The sequence below is a fragment of the Xenopus tropicalis genome, chromosome 5, assembly GCF_000004195.4.
Source record: "Xenopus tropicalis strain Nigerian chromosome 5, UCB_Xtro_10.0, whole genome shotgun sequence".
Lineage (NCBI taxonomy): Eukaryota > Metazoa > Chordata > Amphibia > Anura > Pipidae > Xenopus > Xenopus tropicalis.
This window is the reverse complement of record NC_030681.2, coordinates 87,122,499-87,150,193: the sequence shown is the minus strand read 5'-3', so window position 1 is coordinate 87,150,193 and position 27,695 is coordinate 87,122,499. Positions and strand designations below refer to the sequence as shown.

The following is a 27,695-nucleotide window of genomic DNA, read 5'->3' as shown; positions in this document are numbered from 1 at the left end:
TGATGACACTGACGACAGTCTGAGAATCTGTATTATTATTTTGGCTTTAAGGCTTGCGGACCCCTAAGGCAAGGTGACAGAGCTGGTACGACAGAATTCTTGTGAATGTGCAAAGCCAGCAATATGTCACTGTAGTTTACTAAGGATAATGGTGAGTTTAAATTTCTATGTAGAAGAGTGAGGTTACTTTATGCACTAAGAATACCAAATACATATTGCAGTTACTATCTAGATATTGCCTTTTTCAGATTTCAGTTTAATATAATTAATGCATATTAATTGAATTCATTGCCGTGCTGTGTTAAAGGAGAAGGAAAGTTAAAATCACTTGGGGGGGGGGTGTTAAAATGTAATCACTTACCTGAAACCCCCGGCCAAAGCTCCTGAAAACTGTACCAGCCCGAGGTAAGTCCTCTTCCTTATTTCTCCTTTAGCAGTGATTCTGGGGCCTGCATATGCCCAGTTGAGCAAAAAATCTGGCTTTTCACTCTACTGCACATATGCAAAGACCAAAGCAGGAAGAAGAACACTCATTGCATACGCCCTGGCCGGTGCAGTTTTCTCCTAACAGGAGCACCGGAGTGATTGTAACTTTCCTTCTTCTTAAAAGCAAGCATTTATGACATGTTAAATTAGATTCTTTATATAAGCTGATATACAGTTATAGGTATATTAGGGGTTTCTGTGCTGTTTGGGGCTCTTTAACAAAACTTTGGTTCAGAAGCCGGAGTTCCCCTTTAAGCCAATCTAGATTGCACAGTGTATAAATAGGTAATACTAAATGTATACAGAGAAAATCATAGTGGCATTATGCCTCACCTACAATAAGATAAGTGTTAGAAGTTGCTATATTAAACTGCACAAAGGTCTAATAGGCCCCATAGAAAAATCATTATAGGTTCCCCTGTGGATTCATGCTGGAAGATTGTTTTTCAAACAAATTGAAATTGCTCATCATTCAGCACCCCATGAGGCCCATTTCCATCCTGATCTCCAGAAGGAGAAAGTCAGCACAAGGGGTACTGTGCACTAGATAATCATGACTGACGTTATTACAATTATTTGCCCTTATTTATACCTTTTTGTGCATTATTAAAATAATATTACCTCAAACAAGTTAAAAATTAGGTGAAATAGTTGCACATTACTGATTCAGGGATTATTATAGTTCACTTTAATCTCTTAGTAAACACTACAAGATATGGCAAACATTCTCTACAGTATACATTAAATACATTAGAACACAGTGGCAAACATTATGGGCCTCAACATCATCTTGAGAGAATAAAAAAAATACTTTTATTTGTCGTTTTATGTGTTTTTCTATTTCTCACCAGCCCCAGGTTACCTAGAATATTAGTTTTAAGAACTTAATGTCATATAGAGTGAAGACACACAGAGCTACTAGTAGCAGCTACTTGTCACGGTTACTAAAATAGCCAATGCTGATGATTTACTACGTGTGTTTTAGCAGAGGCAATTCTCAGTATTGTCTATGGCAGGGTATTTTTTGGTATTTAATAGTGACAAGTAGCTGCTACTAAGTCGCTCAGTGTGTCTTTGCCCTTACAGAATTTTCACAGGACAAGAACATCCTATACCCAATGACAATATTAGTAAACTGTAATATTGCCTCTAGTCAATTTAGAAAACGAAAATACTCACTGGCAATGATGAGCAAATCTGTTTTTTGTATTAACCGAAAAATTCACAAAACTGCAAAAAAAAAAATCGAAAAACTTGCAAACCACATTTAAGTTAATAGCTGACTTTCTTTACAAGCACAATTTTTATGAGCGACAGATTTTTACAAGTGTGACATTTTTTACATGCAACTTTTTTTACTCCAAATGCATTAATGGCAATGGGCTTTTTTTCCGGTGACTTTTTTCTTTGCAAATTTTTCTTTGTGGCAAATTTTTGCTGTAGTTTTGCAACAAATTTGCCAATGGCAGAAGGTGGAATTTTGCTGTGAATTCATGCCTCGTGAAAAAATTCACTCATCACTACTCACAGGCTATCTGTACAGAATCATTACAGTATCCTTTTAATTACAATTAAAAGCGGGAAACTAGTATATATATGGAAGTATACTAGTACCTTTATGTATGAAGCCACCCATATACCTTGCGAACTGCTCATTTGGCCATCTCTGCTACATAGTGTGGGCCTGTGCAGACCCATCTTAAGGGTTTGTAAATTTAGATTGATCTGTGCATGACCTTCTGTGAATATAGCTATACACTCAGATTTATGTTAGGTATAGCCTTATACCATTCTGGGCTCTGTTCTGTTCATTCTGCTACTGTTTTAGCTCTTGGAGTTTTAATGCAGAGTATTTATTTATGGATTTCAGTTTAGTTTGTTTTCTTTGTTTTGCACTCTACCTTGCCAGTTTTGTTCACCAGTTGAGTGGTTACTTTATTGTATATAAGACATGTGTAACAACAGCAGGATAGAGGATGTAAACTACAGTGAAAAAGGAGCAGACCAGCAGTTGACAACACATATTATATTAAGTGGTAAAAAATAGAAGAAGCAGATAAGATAAGAAACAACAGACTTTTAGGTGTGTGTAACTATATACATACTTGTCCATATAAAGGGTGTTAGGGATAGGCTATGCTTGATACGTGACATGTACAGACAATGTAGCATGTAAGTGAGCTGCACTGCTGGAGGGAGGGAGAGAGGGGCAAATGCTACTTTCTATGCCATGATGGTTCATACATTCAGCTAGTTTTTCATGCAGTGCTTTAGAGAGGTTTCTGTTAGAAATATTTTCAAATGAGTAACAAGTTTCAGCAAAGTGTCTCCAAGTACTGTAAACTCTTGATTTAGAAAAACCTAAATAATTAAGTTGCAGGTTGAATCAAAATATTAATGGTCTGAAACAATGTTAAGCCTTAAATGATTTAGCATTGGCTGTTTCCACAAAGTACCTGAGAAATGCATTAGCCGCCCTAAAGGACTATCAGTTATATTTCAGATATCCGAAAAAGTAGAGGGATGAGCCTATGAACATAAACAATCAATTTGTTTGCAGAATCAGAATATTTGGATACCTTGAGCAGTACATACATTATTAACAGCCTAGATTTGGCCTTAGTACTTAGACAGATAAGCTTTCCCATGTCCATGCAATTGTAATTCATTTTTCTATTTTTTTATTGTTAATCACTCTTTTTTAAAGGCTTTGTAAAGGTGAACTTACCCTTAAAGACACTGACTTACTGCACTGCAGTTGGCAAAGCACGAGTTTGGATGCAATTGTGCCATGTTTTTATATCTACATTGGTGCAGTTGGTGTTATTTTCAGTGTTATTTTTGTACTGACTGTGGCCAATTTAGCGGCTGTGCAACTGCACTTTCATTGGTGGCCTATTTCCATTTTTTATTTGCAACTTTTCCTAACAGCTCTAGTATATGATAAACTTATATCGATAAACTGAACAAATAGTGTGTCATTTAACAAAGCCAGTTTGAGTTGCAAGTTGATTTTTGAGCCACAGTGTGTACCTTTCTTAGCAACGTTACATACTATACAGAATACATTGTGTATAACAAGGCAGGTGAAAAGGGACAGAGTGGTTAGCTTCAAAAGTCTTTCTGTTGTATCTCTGCTTCATTAGTTTTTTTTTTTTTTTAAACCCTTCTTTTGGGCTGTAGGAAAATAAAGATTAAACAGAAGCATTGCTTCAAAGGAAGGATAAAGACATGGCAGTGTGCTAGTGTTCTGGGAAGCAGACAAGGTTCTAACACAGTAAGTGGCAATCGCAGGTCAGAGAATAAAAAAGAAGAAGGAAACTGTGTAATGAATTACTGTATATATTTTAGGAGATTAAAAGTATGCATCACTAAAATGATAAGATGTACCAACATTGCAGAACCTTGGCAGGGTAATTGCAGTAAATATACATAAATGTATTTTGTTTGCTGAAACAAACATAGAGTGTTCAAGAAGAGTGCTAATAAGAATATGTACACTGTTAAGGAGACATATTGGATAAATGGAAAAAAAAACCTAATTTTGTAGGCAATTATGGATAATATATGGTGCTGGTTTTACCTTTGGGCTAAAATGTAATACCGTCTGCAAAATAGCCCCTTTATTGGAGCTCCCTATAGATCCTATCAGTTCTCTGTCCACTGGATGGTGAGTGGCACGTTTCTGGCACACTTGTACAAACTTTTGTTGGCTGCAATTTTAATGCACAATGGAAGCCCTATATTTAGCACATAGTTAAGGCAGGTTTTAGTTACAGTTATTCCTTGAGCATCTGCCCCTGCTGCTTCTTTCACATCAGTCACAGGTACCAGGTGCCATGTTAGTTCCTAGCACTACCCAAGACAATATTAATGAGGTCTGTGATGTTTTTACCAGACCAAAGGAAAACATTGTTCTTAAATGTTTAAGGGGCCACTACACCTTTATTTTAACTCTCTCTTTATATCTGAAATGTCCCTTTTTCTAATTCACATTTTTACATGTTTAACATGCTTTTTTTTCTCCTCATCTGTTATTTTTTTTAATACTCCCCCTTATTGATCTTTTAAAATCACGACAGGTTCTTAATGACTCAGTAATGTTTGATATATGTCACTGCAAATGTGGGGATAGGTTTGAAATCATGCTAATTAGTTCTATACATGTCTCCTAGCATCCCTTCTTTCCTGCTAATGTGTGAACAAATCTTTGTGCTAAGTTTCCTTACAGAAAAGGCCCTAACCTTCCATAGGATAATTATTTTCTACTCCTTTATATTTATTGTTGTCATCTGTTCACATTTACATATAGCAATTATGTTCCTTTCACGTCATGAACTGCATACGCAAATAAATTATTTCATTGACCTTATTGAACTCTTTCCTGGCAAATATAGCTGTATTTTCTCTTTCTGCTATTTGCAGCTCTTTGTTTTTCATGTGTGTATTGTTCTATAGATGCATATCAAGTTGTTTTTATAAGTATAGAAAACTAGGAAATCTATAAATTCCAAATGAATCACTAAATAATGGATTTAAATCATATGTCACCTTTTAAAGAATCTTACCAAACTGGCATATACATTGTCCTTTTTATTGCTTTTACATTGAGCTGTGATTTTGTGATGTTCCACATACTTTTTTAATAATCACAGGAAAACAATGCATTGTTAGGATAGACAGAAAGACAGATCACTGCCTATTCATTGGCTGATAGCATGTATGTGTTCCCTTGGTTTGTGTGTGAGCAAAAGTCCTCATATAATCCAGAAAGTGGACTTCAATACTTAAAATGTGAGTTTTTCTATCTGGAAGTATCCAATAGCACATATTACTGAAAAGGCTTTAGTTATATGAAACAGTGTGGTACATATGGGCTGTTTTACTGTATGTGATGTATGTATGTTTATAGACACCTGCAATGTATAGGGCTACAGTTTCCCTTCAATATGAGAAGATGGCCTTCTAGAGCAATAGTGTAACATAATCCTCAGGTCATTGAGACATTACTTATCAAATCATCAGCCTGAAGTTTTCAGCAGAAACTTCCCAAACAATGTTCATACAGATAAATTGCTTTGAGTAGAGTATTTTACAGCGAGGTTTATGATTATTGGTTTCTTACAATGTATTCTATACAGTGGTGCATGATTCCAAGGGGAAGAGCATTTGCATAGGCAGTTTTAGGGGCAGATTTACCAAAATGTGAGTTTAGAGCTTTACATAAAAACTCACCCACATTCTATTCATTCCTATGGGATTTTTAAAAGTGTATTTATCAATGGGTGAATGTTAGAACTCGCTATTTGATAAATATGCTTCTAAAAATGCCATAGGAATGAATAGAACGTGGGCAACGTGGGTGAGTTTTTATGTATTAAGCTTTAAACTCACATTTGATAAATCTGTCCCTTAGCAGTTGGAATTTTTATAGGTTTTCTTTTGGCAGGACTCAAAGCAAAAATCAAATTTAACAGCAAAAATAGTCAAAAAGAAACCAAAGTTTAGATAATCAGAAACCCTATAGCAGCTGACTGAATGCATCAGTCTCCAAAATCAATCCAGCTGAGACAGACCCACAATTAATGTGAGGGCTGATATCTTCAGGGGCTTAATTTGAACTTAATTCATGGTTTCTATAAAGGCATGACTATAGAATGATGTGACTCACTGTCCAACATGTTTTACTAATGAACATCTGTCCATTTGTTTTTTTTTTATGCCAAGAATAAATCTAAGGCAAATTTCAGACGAGGCGTAGGGTGGATATTTTAGGCAAGCGGAAAAACGCTTGTTGAAAATACCGCCCTACGCCTCCTACATGTGCCTGCACCGGAATGAATGGAATACGCTCGGGTGCAGGCACATGTAGCCGAAATATGCATAAAAACGCAAGACTTTCAAACGCTCGTGTTTTTATGCATATTTCCGCTACATGTGCCTGCACCCGAGCGTATCTCATTCATTCGGGTGCAGGCACAAGCGTTTTTCCACTTGCCAAAAATATCCGCCCTACGCCTGGTCTGGGATTATACATCTATATATAGATGAACTACAGTTATAATGAATTTTAATAATGTTTTAACATTGTTTTTTAATATGCTTGTAATATACTTCCATTTGTGTATATAGTAGTCCACGTCCCTTTAACTATAACCAGTGGGTGGTGGTTGGGGGAGGTGGAGCTAACGGGTGGTTACGAAATGTTTGGAGGTGGGGGTTCTGTTTTGTTTTGTATATATGGGATGTATTGAAGTGAATTCATTAGTGGGGTTTGACATTGTGAACAAGGTCCTAGACCCGGACCGAAACGTTGATGTTTGAGCTATGATGTAAGTTATCAATAAAGCTAATTGATCTACGCTGGAGTGCACATAACTTTTGGAGAAATATATATATATATATATATTTCTATGCATATCTTTGCTACATGTGGTGAATTAAACACACTCCCAGATAAATAGAATGTTATAGATGTCTGTGTTAAACAGAAAAATAAATAATATACTTATGTATAATTATTGTTGGCAAATCTTGTGTTGGGAGGCAGGGCAGATGCATCATTGATTTAGTCACTTTTGGGCGTTTGTATTGCAAAGTGTAATGAGTTTGTACAGTCTTGTGGTGATTGTCCATACACTAATAAAGCAGGATGTGGTGGATATTGTCCTTTGCTTTTAGCTTTCAAACCCTAGTTGTCTTTTTTCTCATCTGCTTGCCTGATAACCTTTCACCATTTTGCACCAGGTATCTAAGTTACCTGCCATTCCCTGCCACATATCTGTGCTGATGCCACATACTCTCAAGACATCATTAAACCTTAAGGGCAGGACATTCAGCACTTCTGGTACCAATGGTAAATTTGCCATAGAGACTATCTTTGGATATTTGGCCATTGTCTTTGCTCCTTATGTGTCCATGCTGACTAAGGCATCGCTGAACATTCTAGATAGGATGCAAGCCAAGGTTTCACTATGAGAAATGCAATCCTGTCAGGTGATAACAGGGTGTGCTTAAGGCACTGCATATCAACTGTTAAAATAGCCACTCTAGTGAGAATTGCTGATGCTTTGGTTTTTGTTCTGAATGGAGCAGGTTAACAAGCCTCACAGCTGATCCAGTATGCAGGTAAATAACATCTGTATAGGAGCTAAGGCTAATGCCACACCATGCGTATGGCGTATATTTTCTGCAATATTTTTGCTGTGGCATTAGCCTAAAGTCATACAGATGTAAATTAGTGAATTATTAGCTATGTAAAAGTGCAATTTAGAAATAAAAAGTACACCATAGAATCATGACAGAATCCCTTTTTAACCCCTCCCATGCCAATCTACATGAGTTCATGCATTAACATAAACTGCAAACTCAAGTTTTAAATAATATTTTATGCTTGATATTATGTGAATGTTGTGATACACTTCCACTGATAAAGATTATGCTTTATTTTGAAGAATCATATATTTCAAAGTCAGTGCCTTTTAGTTGTTATGACAACAATTTATATTACGGCATATAAGAATCTTGACATGCTTGAAATGGAATTGTCATGTGTTGCCATGACTACTGGACATCAAACTATGGATAATGTTAAAATAAAATAATGTTTGTTTCACCAGCAGACAGGACTGGACTGCTTCAACATATGAAAAAGGGCGAGTGTGTTAGGTTAGCTATATTAGAGAGCAGTACCATGTCATGTTGGCCATGGTTTAGTATGGTTCTCTTGGAAGACATGTCATAGTGCAATGATGTATTGTTTTTATTCCTTAATTAAAATAAACATATTAACTGTTACCTGGTCTCTAGGGTAACTGACCCTAGCAAATAGACAGTAATTTTAATGATAGATTGACTGATGACTTGGGGAGGCTATGAAAAGGCTAATTTAATTATCAATATCTTTAGTATAGCAGTTCTAAGACAATTGTTATTCATTTTAGACTTGGAGGGCTTCCGCAACCCCCCTTTATATGGAAATCTTCAATAGAACCTCAACTATTAAGGTGGTTAGTGGTTGCTACTCTCAAAAGGTTCATTGTTCCTTTTCAATGTTAACTATTTTTCCCAACAGAGTTAAACGTAAAGCTACATGCTCTCTGTTTGTATTGATGCCACTGGGAAGTCAGCCAGTGATCAGAAGGACAGATTTATTGTAGACATTATTCATTTAAAGACAGATCTAGAAATCAAATTACATAATGTTGGTGCCTTGCAGACAGAGCAGTAGTCGTGTCTAATTGCTTTGTGATGTCTTGGAATCTTGCTTTCTCACATTTTTAAATTGGCTATAAAATACAAAGGAAGTCCAAGAGCAGCTTCCCATTAAGCATACCCTAAGTACAAAAGACATTTGCTTACCCCTTATACTAATAAATCATGATGTATTGCAATATACCCTGCTCTCATCACCATGGAAGTAAAGGTGACCATACACAGTAAGATGCACTCTTTAAATGGATCTTATGATAGGGGCGAAAAGATCAAATTACAATGACGGGCATAGGGGCCATCGGACCAAAGACCAAGACAATGTGAAAAGTGCAAATAAGCAGATGCAATCCACTGTGATACAGAACTGTGTTCCTGTGATATTTAAGTTGGGAAATAAACAAATAAACCACAAATAAACCTGTGTTTCTCCCAGAAGACATGAAGTCACTGTCTCTATGCTCCAGATCCTCTGCTTACCTGCCTACCATAGCTAATTTCCCACAATAATTGTACAGGCACACGGCATGTCACACCCCCTATAGCAGTGATCCCCAACCAGCCCTTCGCAAGCAACATGTTGTTCGCCAACCCTTTGGATGTTGCTCCCAGTGGCCCCAAAGCAGGTGCTTATTTTTGAATTTCTGGTTAGCAAGCAAGCTTTGGTTGCATAAAAACAAGTGTAATTGGCAAACAGAGCCTTCTGTAGGCTGCCAGTCAACACAGGGCTATTGTATAGCCAATTATAGCTCTCATTGGCACCTCTAGGCACATTTTTTATGCTTGTGTTGCTCTCCAACATTTTTTCTATTTAAATGTGACTTGTGGATATAAAGGGTTGGGGATCCTTGCCCTATAGAATATGTTCAGACTAGCCTTCAGCTAACATTACCTAGTAGTTGCAAGTTATAAGGAATTTATCCAAATTAAACTGAGAAAGCAGTATTTGATAAAGAGAAACTTTTTATGATTTTCTTAGATGTATCACTACAATATACTAAAGGTATAATTTTCTTTCCCCCTAATGAGCATTTACACCCTGAGTAAAATCCACTGGGAGAAGCATAATGCAGCATTGGGAAGCGCAGTTGAGCCCTGTTGTGGCAGGGCCCCATTTCTGCCTATGCTTGCATGTCTTAATTATTATTATTATTAACATTTATTTATAAAGCGCCAACATATTCTGCAGCGCTGTACGATAAGTGGGTTTCATACATTGGACATACAGAGTAACATATAAAGCAATCAATAACCGATACAAGAGGTGAAGAGAGCCCTGTCCAAAAGAGCTTACAATCTACAAGGAGAAAGGGTTGAGACACAAGGTGTGGGAATGGGCATGACCAGAGTTGTGAGAGGTGTGGCACAGGTTATTGCTTTTAGCAGCACACTGAGGTCATGTTAAACTAGATTAGGGTAAGCTTCTCTAAATAAATGCGTTTTTAGAGATCTCTTGAAGGCAGAGAGATTGGGAGAAAGTCTGATAGTTTGTGGGAGCAAATTCCAGAGAAGGGGGGCAGCCCTTGCAAATCTTGAATGCGAGTGTGTGAGGAGGGAATGAGAGAGGAGTTGAGGAGCAGGTCAGTAGAGGAGCGTAACAAGCGGGTTGGATGGTACCTGGAGATGAGTTCAGAGATGTAGGGTGGGGCAGAGTTATGAACTGCTTTGTATGTGAGAGTCATTAGTTTGAATTTTATCCTGGATGGTAGGGGAAGCCAGTGCAGGGATTGGCAGAGCGGCACGGCAGAGGAGGAGCGGTTGGAGAGGTGTATGAGCCTGGCAGCAGTATTCATTATGGACTGGAGAGGGGACAGTTTTTGGAGGGGAAGGCCAATTAATAGGGAGTTACAGTAGTCCAGGCAAGATATTATAAGTGAATAAGAATTTCGGCAGCATCTTGGGTGATAAATGATTGTATTTTGGAAATATTTCTTACGTGAAAGTGACATGATTTGATAAGTGACTGGATATGAGGAGTGAAGGACAGGGCAGAGTCAAGGATAACCCCAAGGCACCGGGCCTGGGAAGATGGGGTGATGGGGAAATTGTTAACCTTTATAGATACCTCAGTAACAGTGTGGGCATTGGATGGGGGAAAGAGAACCAATTCAGTCTTAGAGAGATTTAATTTAAGGTAACGTTGGGACATCCAAGTGGAGATAGCGGACAGGCAAGAAGAGACACGAGTTAGAAGCTCTGGGTTGAGATCAGGAGAGGAAAGATAGATCTGAGTATCATCAGCATAGAGGTGGTACTGAAAGCCAAAAGAATTGATTAATTTGCCAAGTGAGGAGGTATAGAGAGAAAATAGTAAGGGGCCCAGGACAGAGCCTTGAGGAACCCCGACAGAAAGAGGCAAGGGAGAAGATGATTCCCCATTGTAAGAGACACTGAAGGATCGATCTGAGAGATAAGATGAAAACCAGGATAAGGCAGTGTCACGAAGGCCAAGAGAGCGGAGAGACTGGAGGAGGAGAGGGTGATCCACAGTGTCAAAAACAGCAGAGAGATTGAGAAGTATTAGTAGCGAGTAGTGTTTTTTGGCTTTAGCCGATAGGAGGTCATTTGTTAGTCGGGTTAGAGCAGTTTCAGTGGAGTGTTGTTGTCTAAAACCAGATTGTAGGGGATCCAGGAGGTTTTTGTCTGAGAGGAATAGTGTCAGTCGGTTGTAAACTAGGCGCTCAAGTAGTTTGGAGATGAATGGGAGCAGAGAGATAGGTCAGAGGTTAGTAGGATTGGAGGGATCAAGGGAGGGTTTTTTCAGAATAGGGGTTATAAGTGCATGTTTCAGTTGGGAGGGAAAGATTCCAGTAGAGAGCGAGAGATTGAATAGATGAGTTAAGGCTTTGATAAGACAGGGGTTGGCATTGCGTAGAAGTTTGGTAGGAATGGGATCAAGTGGGCAGGTAGTAAGGTGAGAGGAAGCCAAAAGTTTTGAGACTTCCTCTTCAGTCACTGGGGAGAAGGAGCCAAGAAGAGACTGGGTAGTGTGTAGGGAGGGAGGTGAATGGTTATGGGGATTAAGTTGTGCAATGTCACTACGGATGGTGTCAATTTTATTTTTAAAGTGCTCTGCACAAGTTAGGGCATGGGTAGGAGAGAGAGGAGGGGATGCCTACGTTCCTCCCCCCAACTTACCCTCTTAAATATATTACAGCCTAACACAGACAGCGCTCTATTCAAGGAGCTGGCCACAGGTCTCTTCAGCCATCCAGTAAAGCCAGAACACAAAGCCCAAAAATGAATGCCAGATTTCAGCTTGTTTTTTGCACTTTGCACATTGCATTCTGCCTTTGCCAATTGGCTGAAGAACCTGCAGCCATCCCCTAGAGACCAGCAGCATTGCCTGTGTTAGGCACAGAAAATTACCCCATTACATATCACAACCTGGATGAATGAAAACCTTTATAGATTTTGTTTTACAAATATTTGTGAATATAACACCAATTAAAAGATACGTAAAATGGCTTTTCCAAGTCATAATATCTACGAGGTGCCTTGAGCCATATGTTTCTCACTGATAATAAAGTGCTATGGACAACAATCCGCCTCCATCGTATACAATCATGCGCAACCATACCAACCCAACATATTCCTGTTTGCTTTGTATTATCTACATTTTCTCAGCAGTGCCAAATATATCTGAGAAACGAAAATACAGCTATGGGGCCTGTTGTCCAGAATGCTCGGGACCTGGGGCTTAAGGGGACTTTACATAATTTGGATCTCCATACCTTAAGTCTACATTAAATAAACTCAGTTGGATTGTTTTGCCTCCAATGGGGATTAATTGTATCTTAGTTAGAATCAAGTACAAGGTTCAGTTTTATTATTGCAGAGAATTGGAATGATGGTTTCCCAAACTCAAATGTTCAATATTAATTAAAAGCAAAACATTCAAAAGACTTGAATGTAAAACATTGGCATCTAAAAGCTTGCAGATTAATTATAATGCTAGATTAGAGCTGACCAAAGAAAAATTCACCTTTCACTTTGCATTCATTCCTATGGGATTTTTTAGAAGCATATTTATCAATGGGTGAGTTAACCATTTGATAAATACTCTTCTAAAAATCTCATAGGAATAAACACAAAGTGGGTGATTTTTTCTGTGGTGAGCTCTAATCTTATATTTTGATAAATCTGCAATATCAAAAATTGATAAACAAGCTTCATAGTCTTAAAAGTAGCTTTTTATTTATTTGTAATAAATGGATGACCGCTGGAATTCAAGTATTTTTTCTATGGTTAGAAATTAGTATATATTTCCTTTGAGCATAACCATCACTGTCGTGACAATGTCCACTCTTCTTTCTACAGATTCCCAGCCTAGATGACCTTCCTTAAGAATCTTCAAATCCATTCATTTCTTTTAATAGCCTCTTGTCATTGCCTTATGCCGAATGCCAGTGGTCATACTGTAACAAGCAAGGAACAAGCGAGACCTCCATTCTTTACATCAAAGATGACCAAAATGACAGCCTCAAATGAAGACAAAGATCTTTGAAGTGTATTATAAGAGCTACAGTTCAAAAGTGAAGACAAGAGGTATCTCACAATTACTACAGTTACTTACAGTATTCAGTGTGATATCTGTTCCCAAGACAACATAAGAACTCTATATATGACCCAATGGAGCAGTGTTATATATTTCAACTGTTTCCTATTATTGTTATTATTCTACCCACACATTTCAGAAACTGACTATTGTACGGAATCAATATTTCTATATATTGTTTATTTGCCTCCAAGTTTTCAGTACTGAGCTGGTGCCTAGGAATGGCACTGGCTGGATTTTAGGATCTGAAGTCCCTTCATTCCTATAATTAAAAATACTGCTGCAGTCCACATATGAACAGTGAAAATCCACATAAAGCAAGGAAAAAAGCTTATTTTCAAAGAAACCAGCTGGACTACATACAGAAAGTTTACTTACCTTTGGATTGGAGTATAGAATAGACAAGGGCCTACCAAACCCAAGGCAAACAGATTATGATGTTTTAATGATATAACAAGAACAAGAGACAGATACATATGGATTTCTTACTTAAGGGAAGAACAAGAAATACCAAACACATGTCCACAGCATCAATAGTTAATATCCCAATATTGTGCAACTAGAGGAAGGAGCCCAGAAATCAAAATTGTGTCAAGCAATAGGCCCAAAAAGCAATGGGACTTACAGTCATTGAAACATTTAAATTCACATGCTCAAGTCCTCAGTCAAGTTGGTAAATACAAGCTCACTCAAACATACTGACACATTCAAATACAGTTAAACACACTCATTCCTACACATGTTTATACTATAACTATCAATAAAACACATACCCCACACACCCACAATCATTGACATTGCTTAGACTCTGTGACAAAAATGTTTGCCTCGGTGAAAATTGTCTGTTGGATGGCAGGTATATAGCACCCAGGCTGAGGTACTGGCTCCTTTAAATCCCCAAGGCAGGAGAGGCTAGGACCCTGAAGTGAGAGAATGCTGGAGCCAATTAGGCAACACCTGAAGCATTTAAGGTGAGCCTGGGTGTGCAGCAAGTGTTCAGTATCTGAGAGAGACTGTGAGGGGCAGGCTGGACTGCTTACAAACCTCCCTGATTCTGGGACTCCAGAAAGGACTGCCGGGCATTGGAAGTAAGGATTTTGGTTATACCCGTTGGGAAAACTACAGTCTGGTGAGACTTTGTTTTGTTGAACTGTTTTACTTTCAAATACCATGTGGTGATATATTGTTTGCTGTGGAAATAAACAGGCAGGAGCCTGATCATTTTGGTTGCCAACCTGAGTTGCCTGTCTTGTCTGTGAAGCCCAGCTTTCCATCCGCTACCAGCTGCTACCAGCTAAATCCCCACAACTCATTCACATTGTGATGCCCTTACATGCATTCTTCCCCAGACCCACAACCCCAACCCCATACCCTCATATGTTATAAAAGCACAAACTTTCTGGTATTTTATTTAATTCTCTCATTTAAAGATTGTCAGGTAGAAGGTAGATTAATTTAATGAGATGTTCTCCCTATGTATGTGTAGGGGTACTCTGGTAAATAATAAATTTTATCTCAGTATCTAAGGAATAACCAAACCTTGTAAGTACTGTGTACATTATTTTTGACAGTTCTCTTCATATTGAAAGGCACTACAGATATTGCATGTCATTTTCTTGTCTTGGTAGGCCAAAAATGAAAAAGCATTTTTAGAGCAATACAAAAATATATTTATAATAATTGTGTCACCTAGTCGAATATTTTGTGTTATCAGCAAAAATAGAAGCCTAGCATGAAACTGGAATACAGGTACAACACACTACCTAGAGAAGTGTTTGTTTTCTTGACATCTTCAGAGAGCCCTGAGCAATTTTGTTTAACTGACAAACAAAGCAACTTGCTATACTGGGAATTAGAATACGGTACAGAAACACTACTAAATTAAGAGAAGGGCTAACTTTCTGCCACATATTCAGTGAAAATCATTTTTTCAGTATATTTTAGTGCAAATGATTATGAATATTTCCATTTTAGTGTTAATATGAATTTCTGAATCATATTCATCCCATTTGTACTCGCTGTCAGCTGCAGCTCACCTGATATTTTTTCATTAAAGGAATAGGAAAGGTAAAAACTAAGTAAGCTTTATCAGAAAGGACTATGTAAATACAGCCATAAGCACTCACAGATAAGCTGCACTCTCTATCACTCCTCTATCAAAAGAAACACAGGATTTTTTTTCTCCTTTTTTGTAAACATATTCTTCGGGTATTTGACTTCTTCTCTCAGAAAAATCCTGGGGCCAGAGTTTGTGCAGTTATCTCCTCTCTCCCTTCTTCTGCTCCCCCCTCCCATACCAATTCATAAAAGTCACTCCCCCCATGTGTGATGTGTGTGATCTGAGCTCTAAGGGCTAGACTGCAAGCAGGAAGCTATGAAGACCAAGCTAAAATGGCAGCAGCAATCTTACACAGACAGGCAAACAGAGAAAGCTTCTAGGGCTCTTTACTCGGGTATGATAAAGCTTTCTGCAGAATAAATATATTGTTCTAGGTGGCACTAATGTGGCAAATCTATTGGCAGTAAAAGGCTAAAATGAATTTCCTTCCCCTTTTAAGCTATATCAAATATCTGTTTAATATATTAGTGATTTCTGGGCTCCTTCCTCTACATAGTTACATAGTTACATAGTTACATAGGGTTGAAAAAAGACCATTGTCCATCAAGTTCAACCCATCCGAGTAAACCCAGCACACAACCTATACTAACCAATCTATACACTCACATACATAAACTATATATATACAACCAGTAATACTAACTGTAGATATTAGTATCACAATAGCCTTGGATATTCTGCTTGTTCAAAAACTCATCCAGGCCCCTCTTAAAGGCATTAACAGAGTCTGCCATTACCACATCACTAGGAAGGGCATTCCACAGCCTCACTGCCCTCACCGTGAAAAACCACCTACGCTGCTTCAAATGGAAGCTCTGTTCCTCTAATCTATAGGGGTGACCTCTGGTGCGCTGATTGTTTTTATGGGAAAAAAGAACATCCCCCAACTGCCTATAATCCCCTCTAATGTACTTGTACAGAGTAATCATGTCCCCTCGCAAGCGCCTCTTTTCCAGAGAAAACAACCCCAACCTCGACAGTCTAACCTCATAGCTTAAATCTTCCATCCCCTTTACCAGTTTAGTTGCACGTCTCTGCACTCTCTCCAGCTCATTAATATCCTTCTTAAGGACTGGAGCCCAAAACTGCACTGCATACTCAAGGTGAGGCCTTACCAGGGACCTATAAAGCGGCAAAAATATGTTCTCATCCCTTGAGTCAATGCCCTTTTTTATACAAGACAGCACTTTATTTGCTGTAGTAGCCACAGAATGACACTGCCTGGAATTAGACAACTTGTGATCTACAAAAACCCCTAGATCCTTCTCCATTAAGGATGCCCCCAACACACTACCATTCAGTAGATAGTTTGCGTTTATATTATTCCTACCAAAGTGCATAACTTTGCACTTGTCAACATTGAACCTCATTTTCCAGTTTGCTGCCCAGTTTTCCAATTTTGTCAAATCGCTCTGCAAAGCGGCAGCATCCTGCATGGAACTTATAGTTTTGCACAATTTAGTGTCATCAGCAAAAATAGAAACAGTACTGTCTATGCCCACCTCCAGGTCATTAATAAACAAGTTAAAAAGCAAAGGACCAAGGACTGACCCCTGCGGTACTCCACTAACCACACTGGCCCAATTAGAAAATGTTCCATTTACCACCACTCTTTGTACTCTATCCTTCAGCCAGTTTTCTATCCAATTACAAATATTATGTTCTAGGCCAATATTCCTCAATTTGATCATTAACCTTCTGTGAGGTACTGTATCAACCGCTTTAGCAAAATCTAAGTAGATGACATCAACTGCCATTCCAGCATCAAGGTTCCTGCTCACCTCCTCATAAAAGGCAACTAAATTAGTCTGGCAAGATCTGTTACGCATAAAACCATGCTGGCACAAACTAATAGTATTGTGAACTGCAATGTATTCAACTATCCTATCCCTTATTACCCCTTCCAGAAGCTTTCCTACTACTGATGTCAGACTAACAGGCCTATAGTTTTCAGGCTGAGAACGAGATCCCTTTTTAAATAACGGCACCACATTAGCAATCCGCCAGTCTCTCAGCACCATGCCAAACCTCAACGAATCCTGAAAAATTATGTGAAGAGGCTTGGCAATCACAGCGCTCAGCTCATTTAATACCCTGGGATGAATCCCATCCGGTCCTGGACCTTTGTTTACCTTTACATGTTCAAGTCTCTTTTGAATTTCCTCCTGAGTGACCCATGCGCCAGTAGCTAAATTACTAGCACTGGGTATATTAAAAGGGAAGCCTTCATTATCTGGCTCCTCAGATGTATAGACAGATGAAAAATAAGAGTTCAAAATTTCAGCTTTTTCCCCGTTCTCATCAACCAACGTACCTCCCCGTGATAATATATAAACATTAATGTTTATTATATAAAATATATAATACATATACGCATATATAATAAGCATAGACTATTGATTGTTGCTGCCTTTTGACACAGGAAAAACCTGGAGCTCCTGTTCCTTTCGAACCAGGAGGTAGGTCCATGGTTAAAATACAGTGGGTGCACATGTCACTTTCTTGATAAATGCCACTTGGATGTAGAACACTTTCAGAACAAAAAGGGGTTGTGGGAACATTTCAAGACTGTGTATAAAATATACAAGTACAAGCAGAGTAATTCTGCAGAAGGAATGGATAAAATTCCAGGTGGTCATTTGCCATTTTCTTCTTGTCATTACACAGAAGAAGGAGACTGTAGTAGATTTCATTTTTATGTGTCATCATGCTTCTTATTATTTTAAAGCTTAACTGTCAATTAATGTGAAACATCTGTGCATGCATTTAATTTTCCCTTTGCCCTTTGAAGTTCCAACAAACCCCTTAATTTTGTCAGCTTTCTGCTCTTTTATCAGTTGTGCAAACAGATAAAAGAGGTGGCACTGGCAGAAGTAATTACAGATCAGTTAGTGTGCTTTTTTACTATAGTCACATTAAATAAATTTATGGCAAATGAACAATTTATTTAATATACAGTCTACATTGACAGTTTTAGCAAAACTGGAAGTGGAAACACTGAGCCAGCGTGTAAATCTGGAAATTCTAATGGGTGAAGGAGAATAAAGGGAGCTTCAAACATGAAGTTACTGGATTTTTTTTTTCACTAGATTGTTTCTTTTATAATCTGAGGATATAAATCAGACACATAAGTTAGTTAGTACCCACTCTGAACCTTGCACCAGACTTCTTTTATCCAGGGCCAGAACTAGGGGTAGGCAGAAGAGGCACATGCTTAAGGGCAGTGGTTAAAGGGGCACTAGGCACAAATATATTTTGCATGCCTACACCCTGATATGGTCCTTCTCCACTGAGGAGATGTGTGGAGAGGAGTGAGCAAATTTCTTTCAGGCAGGTTGCAACGAGCAGGGAGAAAAGTAGTGGAATGTTGTAGATAATCATTGGGTTTGCTGTGTCGGGGATGAGTGGGGAGAGATAAGTAGTGGGGGCTGTTGATGTGCAGGGGTAGGTGAGCAGATACAGCTTTGCCTTGGGCAGAATTTCCCTTTGGCCTGACACTGCAAGGTGCAGAGTACAGCCAGCAGAGACAGAAGTGCTCCTGTGCTTCCCTTCAGGGTGTACATAAATGACCCCTTGTGAGTAAACAGATTGCTAATTGCTGTGCATGTTATACCCTGTGCCTGTTAGGATGGGACTTGTACAGAGTAGTAGTAGTGTTCAGAATAGCAGAAGTTTAATCTGTTTTGGATCTTTGTCATTTGCCCAGGTGCAGCAAATCTAAACCAACCCATATGTTGCTGAATAACAACCTTCTTTTTTTTACTGCATTTTCAGTGTAACTGTCTACTTCTCTGCATTAAAATCCCATATGCCTGCCTGCCATTTGTAATATTAAACTGCCAGAAAAGGTAATGCATTAGTGGGATCTCCAGCTTGCTTAATAATTAACCTGTTGCAAAGAACAAAGTCTTTACTTGAAGACTACATTATTATGACAATTATAAATAATGCATAATAATAAAAAATATCATTGTGATGCTATTTATAACTGTTGTGCATTGGCTGAGGAAACAGAGGATACAAAGATCATTTGCAGTGCAGATGTTTATGTTACATTTGTTGCGCTCTTCCATCTCTCGTCCTAAGAGACATACATTTTAGTTAGCTCTAGATGCACCTGCTCAACAGAAAAATAAGGAGACATCATTGATTTGGTGACACACACCCACTGATCAGCCTGTTGATCAGAGAAAGTCCTATGAGCCAGCAGTTGTTAGCTCACCTGATTAAGTCAACTTCCTGCAGAAGAGTCAGTCCTTGCAAAGCTCTGTTTATCGAGTGCTGTAGATGTTAACCAGTAAATGTCAAGGCAGTTTCTGGGAGGGAATGGTCTCCCTGTTTCAATTTGCAGTTTGAGCTATGGATACAAGTATTCAACAATTTTTGCAAATATAAACATTAAAGGTGACTTGCCATCATAACAAAAATAAAATAATTATCATTTCATGCAAATAAGAAACATTCTAAATATGAGCAGTGAAAAATTCTCTACCATTTCTGAAATAATTATATCAGTCTTAATGCTGTTGCAGTTAGTCTTATGCTTGTTTGGGTTTTTTTTTTACTTTATATTTTGTCTTTTTTAACATTACATTTAAAATGCTGTCTGGTTATTTGAACTAGTAACTGTAATTTTTTAATAACTTACAATTCTTTTCAAGCACTCTCCTAATTATTTCCCAGGCTGTCATTCAATCCACACTGGTTGCTAGGGTAAATGAAACCCTAACAGGCATTTAGAACAGATAACAAACAGAAATGGAAATTGCCTTTGGAAATTAGCTCTTAAAATTGCCAGTGGCAGCTTTTAGGCACAATTGCTTCCAGGATGGGTTTTAATTTTGGGCTTGTGGTTTTCATAAATGAGCTCACAAATGTCAGATTGCTTAATTTTAAGTTCAATATTCCTTTTAATACAGAAATCCAGAAAATAATTATGACTTCTTATACATTTGCCAGGGTTCTTTTACTAATGGATTCTGTGTCTTCTCATTGTGTCTTTTAGAATAAGCAATGTGTAAGAAGAGAAAAGAAGCAGCTCTACCTGGTCAGCGTTAAGGCCCCAGTATGTAACAAATGTTTCTGCTGAAGACTATGATGAAAATGAAGGCAATCTAACTGCTTTCCTCTCTGAATGAAGAAGATGAATTGTACAAACTGCACAATCAAATCAAAACCAGTAACTGAAAAGATGCTTATTTCCTTAACTTTGGCTATAATAACCATTCTGACGACAGTGTTAAACTCTGCTGTCATACTTGCAATCTGCACAACCAAAAAATTGCATCAGCCCGCAAACTATTTGATTTGCTCTTTAGCAGTAACAGACTTTCTTGTTGCAATTTTGGTCATGCCTTTAAGCATAACTTACATAGTTATGGACACATGGACCCTTGGCTATGTCATATGTGAAATATGGCTTAGTGTTGACATGACTTGCTGTACTTGTTCCATCCTTCATTTGTGCGTCATTGCTTTGGATAGATACTGGGCCATTACAGATGCTATTGAATATGCCAGAAAAAGAACAGTCAAAAGAGCTGGAATTATGATATTAACTGTGTGGACTATTTCTGTTTTCATTTCCATACCACCATTGTTTTGGAGAAACCACCACAACATAAACATTCCTAGCAAATGCATAATTCAACACGACCATCTTATATATACCATTTACTCTACATGTGGAGCATTTTATATCCCCTTAACTTTGATACTTATCTTATACTATAGAATTTATCATGCTGCAAAAAATCTGTACCAAAAAAGAGGGTCCAGCCGGCACTTGAGTAACAGAAGCAATGATAGTCAAAACTCATTCGCCCATTGCAAACTTACACAGACGTTCTGTGTATCAGAGTTCTCCACTTCAGACCCCACCACAGAATTTGAGAAGATGAACGCATCAGTGAGGACCCCTCCTTATGATAATGACATTGATATCTTTGGAGACCGACAGCAACAAATTTCCAGTTCACGTGAAAGAAAGGCTGCTCGTATTTTGGGACTAATTTTAGGTGCTTTTATATTAAGCTGGCTACCATTTTTTATTAAAGAACTTGTGGTAGGGATTCAGCTATGCACTGTTTCCCCAGAAGTGGCTGACTTTTTGACATGGCTGGGGTATGTGAATTCACTAGTTAACCCACTTCTGTACACGAGTTTCAATGATGATTTTAAGCTGGCATTTAAGAAACTCATCAGGTGCAAAGAGCACTCTTAACTACCATGATGGATGTGCAGATTTATTGCCTTAAGGGTGAAAATCTTTCCAACTGCAAAACTGACTTGTTGGTTAAGGGAATGCTAAACTCTATTTTATTTTTGATTGTTGTTTTGTTAAATCTGGTCACTTATACAGCAGTCTTCTACCTCTGTTGTTATTATCGTGATAAATATCAAATAAAATGTTTCATGAGAAATATCTCTTTGCTTAATTTTCAACTGAAATTAGAAATGATATGAGGTGACATTTTCCCTGAAGCCTAGCTTTGGATACTGTGCAGAATTATGGCAAAGTGCATGTTTTTTGACAAAAGCCAGAAATAGGATGAAATACGTAGCCATAGCTATTCTCTTATACTTCTTTGCAAAGGGAAAGACATAAAGTTATAAAATGTGGTATTTCCACTTTAAACCCAATGCCATTAAGCAAAAAAATGCTTTTCAGTAAGTAAGAATTTCACTTGATCATTTCACACACTTTTATCTAACAGCAAAATAATACCTGAAGAACTGATTAGGGAGAAGGCTATGACTGGTTCTCTGGTAAAGGCTGTTAAAAATGACTGCACCATGTAGGCACCTACTTGATATACAGTTGTATATTTTTGTAAGACTTCCAACATTTTATACATAAGAAAATATTTATGTTCAGTGTGGGACCACACACCAGCTAATGAAAATATATTAGATGGGTTTGAATCTATAAAGAAAATATAATGGAGGCCATCTCTCATAGACTCCATTTGAATCATATAATTCAAATTTTAGAAAATGATTTCCTTTTTCTCTGTAATAGTAAAACAGTACCTTGTAGCTGATCTAAACTAAGATATAATTAATCCTTACTGTAGGCAAAACAATCCTATTGAGTTTATTTAATGTTTAAATCATTTATAGTAGACTTTCAGTATAGATAACAGTTCTCATACCTGAATTAAATTCCTCATATCTTAAAGCAGGGTATATTGTTCTTGCAAGGATTTATGCTAGCCATACATGAATAGATTTTTTTATGGAATTCATTCAGTAATCATCTATACATGTGTGGTGCCCTATTAATGAGATACATGGTGGAAACCAAAGGCTGCCATTTTAGCTTGGTCTTGGTAGCTTCCTGCTGCAGTTATAGCCCTTGGAAGCTCAGATCACACATTCTTAAGGGAGGGGGCAGTGAGTTCTTATGCCTTCTTATGGGAGAGGGGAGGAAGGAGAGAACTGAGCAGACTTGTGCCCCAAACCTGAAGGAGCCCTAACAGAGGAAGTCTGATACTGAAGAACATGTTCCCAAATAAGACAAGAATGTGTTTCTTTTGATAGAGGACTCAGTGCAGCGTTTCTGTGAGCGCTTATGGCTGTATTTACATAGACCTTTCTGATAAAGCTTACTTAGTTTTTACCTTTCCTTCTTCTTTAATTACCTGCATTTACTTGTTTTAGTTATAGTTATTTTTTGAAGATCTTTGTGCACAAAATAATTGTACATCACTGGTTTTTATTAATGTCAGTACTATTGTTTATTGTTATGTTGCTTGTTCATGTGAATGCTTGGTGTCCTTTAATGAGTATGGAAAAAGTCAATATGCCCTTTTCTAAACAACAGCTGGGTAATGGCAGAAACGTCTGCAGGCTAGCAGGTTTTTCACGTAGATGCATTTTGTATTCAGCTGAGTATATGTCTCAGATGGCACTTCAATCATTTCGCAACTGTTCTGCTGCAAAGTTTGCTTGTGCTCATTACTTGCCAGATAATCAATATGAAGTTTGTTTAATACGAGTTTGCTATAAAAAAAAGGGGAAAAAAACACCATAAAAGTTTACTGTATTTCCATATCTATTTTATTGTTAATAACAAACACTATAGGAGTAATTTCCCCTTAGTGCTCTTGCACTTCTGCCCAGGGTAGGAAATAACCCCTATATTCTGCCCATGGTCTGACTGCAGACTGCAGTGTTGGCGGCCGTCACCCTGTCTACCTGTCATAGGGACCTGCATCCACTGCTGCACTCTACTTTGCACCCTGCCTCCTACTCTACTTAGACAGAATGCAAACTGCAAAAGAATGGTGGATTGCGTCTGTTTTTGCACTGTGCACCCTGCTTTCCACATTGTAAGTGACCCCTATAACATGAGATGATCCCTTTTTTGATCCAAATGGGCAAAATGCCATCCTGGTTTTCATGTGTTGGATTTTCTTAGATGACAGTTTTAATATTTGAATTTAATTCTTATGGTGACCTCCACATAGTTCTTTGTATTAAAACAAAATATATAGGGACTAATGCACTACACATTAAGGGCTCATACTGACATGCATTTCTTCTTGCGCATGTAAGTGCTGAATGCAGGTGAAACACAACATGCTGCGTCTTGCTGTCTTTATCATTGATCCCTTGATTATCTTGATCTTGATTATCTTGATCCCTTGAGATAACTTCACTGTGTTGATCAGGTGCTACTCAGTGCATTTATTTTAACAAAAGGTATAACCGCAAAATCCAAAGTACCGATTGCCATGACTAAAGGGTTGGCAGGAAAAAGAAGACAGAGCAAATTCTGGCAGGGTGTTCCCATCCCTTCACAGTTTAGTGTTAGGTTCCCAGGGTTCTCCTTCTGGTTCTGCCCTGGATTTTGTCTGGTTCTGTTCCTTGCCCATGCCCTATTGTTCCCGTTTGGTGCATCTTATAGCTCTGACTTCTGGTTATTGACTCTTGGCTTTGTTTATCTTCTTGTTCTCTTCCAACACCTGGCCTGAATTGTAAATTTTCTCTTTAACACTATTCTTTCTGATCTTTTCTAAACTCCAGCCACTTTCGAAGTGGTACCGGTGGCAGGTAAGTAACATGAAAGAGACCCAAGGGAAAACAGCTACAGGCTGTCCTACACCAATATCATGATAGTGGATAATACAGCACGTGTGTGAATAAAGAAATAAAGATTAACACATGTAGAACGTGAAACGTTTAGAATATGTGGATATTTCTTATAGTAGCAGACAGTATGTGTTTGCTGAATGGAATAGCTGGGAGAAATTCAATTCATCTGTATGATTTTTTTAGGAAGCCAGGCACTTTTTGAACATCAATAACAGCTTTGTTTATACTGGCAGATTTATTGCAACTGTCATATGGTTTTTAAAATTGTATTAAAAAAAAATTAAAACATCATACATCAAAACAAACGTCTGCTGTTTTGGTGGATAGTCCATGATCAGTCAATTACAGGACTGTGATGAAGGGAATTAGAGCACAAAATCAATACTATGGTACTCTTAGATGACCTGAAACAGAAATCCCTCCAGGCAGCAGACAGAAATTCTCAGCTCTAACAAAGTTAATGTGTTGTTGCACAGGGTTACTACAACTACTGTTACCAAGGAGGATACAATCCTAATGCCAGTGCATTGCATTCATTTCACCTGCATCAGTTCACTGCATCGTCCAGTAGAACTAAAAATATGCATAGCACTGGGACAATGGAAAGGAACTGGTAATTGATTGCATGCAATTCCATCATTGATAGAACCTCTGCTATCTGCAATCTGCTATATTGTTTGCTAAAACCTTGCATGCTGCACGGTCAGCTATTAAGTAAAAAAAAATACAAAACAAAAAAAAATTAAATTAAATTACTAAAAACCTTGAAATATCGTATGGCAGCAAACTTGCCATGTACAAGGCAAATGAGTTTTTTAGTGAGTTCACTATAAAGTTTGACCAGCATGTGGCTGGCCATATCAGGCCTATCCAACTGTCTGGCCTCCAAGCCAACAACTGGGTAATAATAATAAATTATAAATTAAAAATGAATTGTAATTATATATGTATGTTAAAATATGACAGACATTATTATTTACATCTATTTATAAAGCAACAAAGTATTCAGCTGTACTATAAATAGATGAACACAGATTTACAGGCATGATTAAACATGTAATTTAGTTGTGAAAAGAAAAAAATAAAATTCTATGGGGATTATGTAATAAAAGGCACTATGTTTACCAAGGTTTTGTAACTCATAGCTACCAATTAGCAGGTAGAATTTACTGGTCACCTGTTTAAAAGCAAGCACCATATTGGTTGCTATGGGTTACTGCTACTGGGCAAAATTAGTGACTTTTACTACATATGGGGGAATATATATATATCTTTATATATATATATATATAGAGAGAGAGAGAGAGAGAGCAAATGACCAGCAAGCAAGGGACTTGATTAAGATAAATTTTGAGTGAACATGAATTTTGAGTGACTTGATTAAGATAAATGTTAAGTGAACATGTATATACAACCACCATTCCCACATAAATTGCTCCACCACTGCATTAAAAATGAGGAAGAATATATTGAGAAATCATTAGTTTCAGACTGCAGTATTTAAGTGAAATCATGTGAGGTTAGCCATATGACTTCATATGAACATGGAACAACGTATGTGTAAGTTGACCTCTCCCTGACATCCTACACATTAGTGGTTCCATGTTCACAAAGGAGGACAAGGCACCTGTCACTTACCAACATACCCACATGCTGGAAATTAGTTTAGATTGTGGCAGGAGGCATGCACATTTTGTGCATAATACCTCAACATATACCTTTAAGAAGCTGAGGGGCCTTAGGCCTCTTGTAAGGCATGATTGTGTGAGACGTACATACCCTGGGGGTAATAGCATGTCCTTGCTAAGTGCCACATCCACTTCTGCTCGGATGAATGCCAGTTTTCTGGCTAAGGGGGCCATCTTTTGACATTAAGCACATTTGGGGATGTAAAGTGCATACAGATATCCATGGGCACACTATGCCAAAGCCTGGGGTTAAGTTCAGTGAAAACGCATCCACCTCTAATAAACTTCTGGAACACATTTAGTAGTATTGGGAGGGACATCCATGGGGGCTATTCAATACCTTCTAGTGCTCACTGTGTGAGCTGGAGCACAGATGATCAATGAGCTGTACTTGTCCAGTAATGCCTGGGTAGGCCTATAAATATAAGTAAAGAATATGGCACCCTGTGTATTGACTTAGGGGTTACATGTTACATATTTGCTTTTATTACCACTTGCACACTTTCACAACCATGACATCACATGGTGGGGGACTGTAGGGGGTTGCCAGGTATTAAATTTGGGATTTTGGGGGGCTTCTTGTCTTTATCACAGCACTGATTTCCTTGAAAAAGGTGCTTGTGTCCAACCAAAGCATCAAATAAATGAACCTCATTTTCTCATGTAATTCATTTACTGTAGAAATCCTGTGAATGCCGTCATTTTTATGCATATTTTCTATTTATTTATTTGCATTTAGAGCTGTGTTTTTCAAAGCTTACTATCTTGATCCATTTTTACTTTGCTGTTAAAGTAGCACATTACCTTTTAGCTGCAAGTTTCTGTGTTAGAATAAAATTGATTAAGGAAAAGTAAGAACACTGATATAGATAAATTGCTTCTTGTACACTTAAGGCCTCTTCACATTATTAAAGTATGATCTGTGAAAGTATTACTGGAATCCAATGAAATATTATATATTAAATGATGTTCTTATGTTAAATCATAAGCATAACCCTTTGGGATTATAGCACTATGATTCTTCCATTGAATCCCAAGACATTATTTAAAGCAGTATATTTCCAGTAATATACACTTTGTTCCTACTTGGGACACTTAGAGATATTTTATCAGGGTTTTTTTTTTTTTTTTTTTAAATGGCTTCAGCCGCATTGACACAAAAATGTATTTTTTTTTTGGTTACTTTATCCCCACAATAAGTATCTGTACTAATTTTGACTCTGAAATAGAGATTTACAATCTTATGCAAAAAAATAGTTTATTAACTGTAGTATATTTTTTCAGACTTTTCAAAGTGAATTTTTTCATAGAGAGTTCTACGAAAACAATATATCTCACTAGATAGAATAGTCAGGGAAGTAATGCGCAGAAAGAAAGCGAGTTGCCGGGGAGGTTCAAAGAAGCACAGCATAGAGATGTATTCCCCATTACAAATTTTAAATTTGCTAATGTAATTACACAAAATATTTATTCCAGTATAATTTAACACATTACACTTGCAATGGAGTCATTCTGATTTTATGCAAATATGCCA

The 27,695-nt window shown here is 37.7% G+C and overlaps 1 protein-coding gene across 3 annotated transcripts in view; it reads left to right on the top strand.

Moving 5' to 3' along the window:
• The window catches only part of htr1e (5-hydroxytryptamine (serotonin) receptor 1E, G protein-coupled), a 53,495-nt gene extending 31,697 nt beyond the window's left edge, over window positions 1-21,798 (top strand). Inside the window, exons 2-3 of one of the 3 annotated variants that reach the window (XM_018094339.2) lie at window positions 13,018-13,245; window positions 20,380-21,798. In XM_018094339.2, the coding sequence (XP_017949828.1) occupies window positions 20,509-21,597 (1,089 nt within the window). In that variant the 5' untranslated portion in view covers window positions 13,018-13,245; window positions 20,380-20,508 and the 3' untranslated portion in view covers window positions 21,598-21,798. Of the gene's footprint in view, window positions 1-13,017; window positions 13,246-14,239; window positions 14,385-20,379 lie in introns of those variants that run through there. The other 2 variants (XM_002933918.5, XM_012963518.3) reach the window with 2 other exon arrangements.
• Window positions 21,799-27,695: the final 5,897 nt, after the last annotated feature.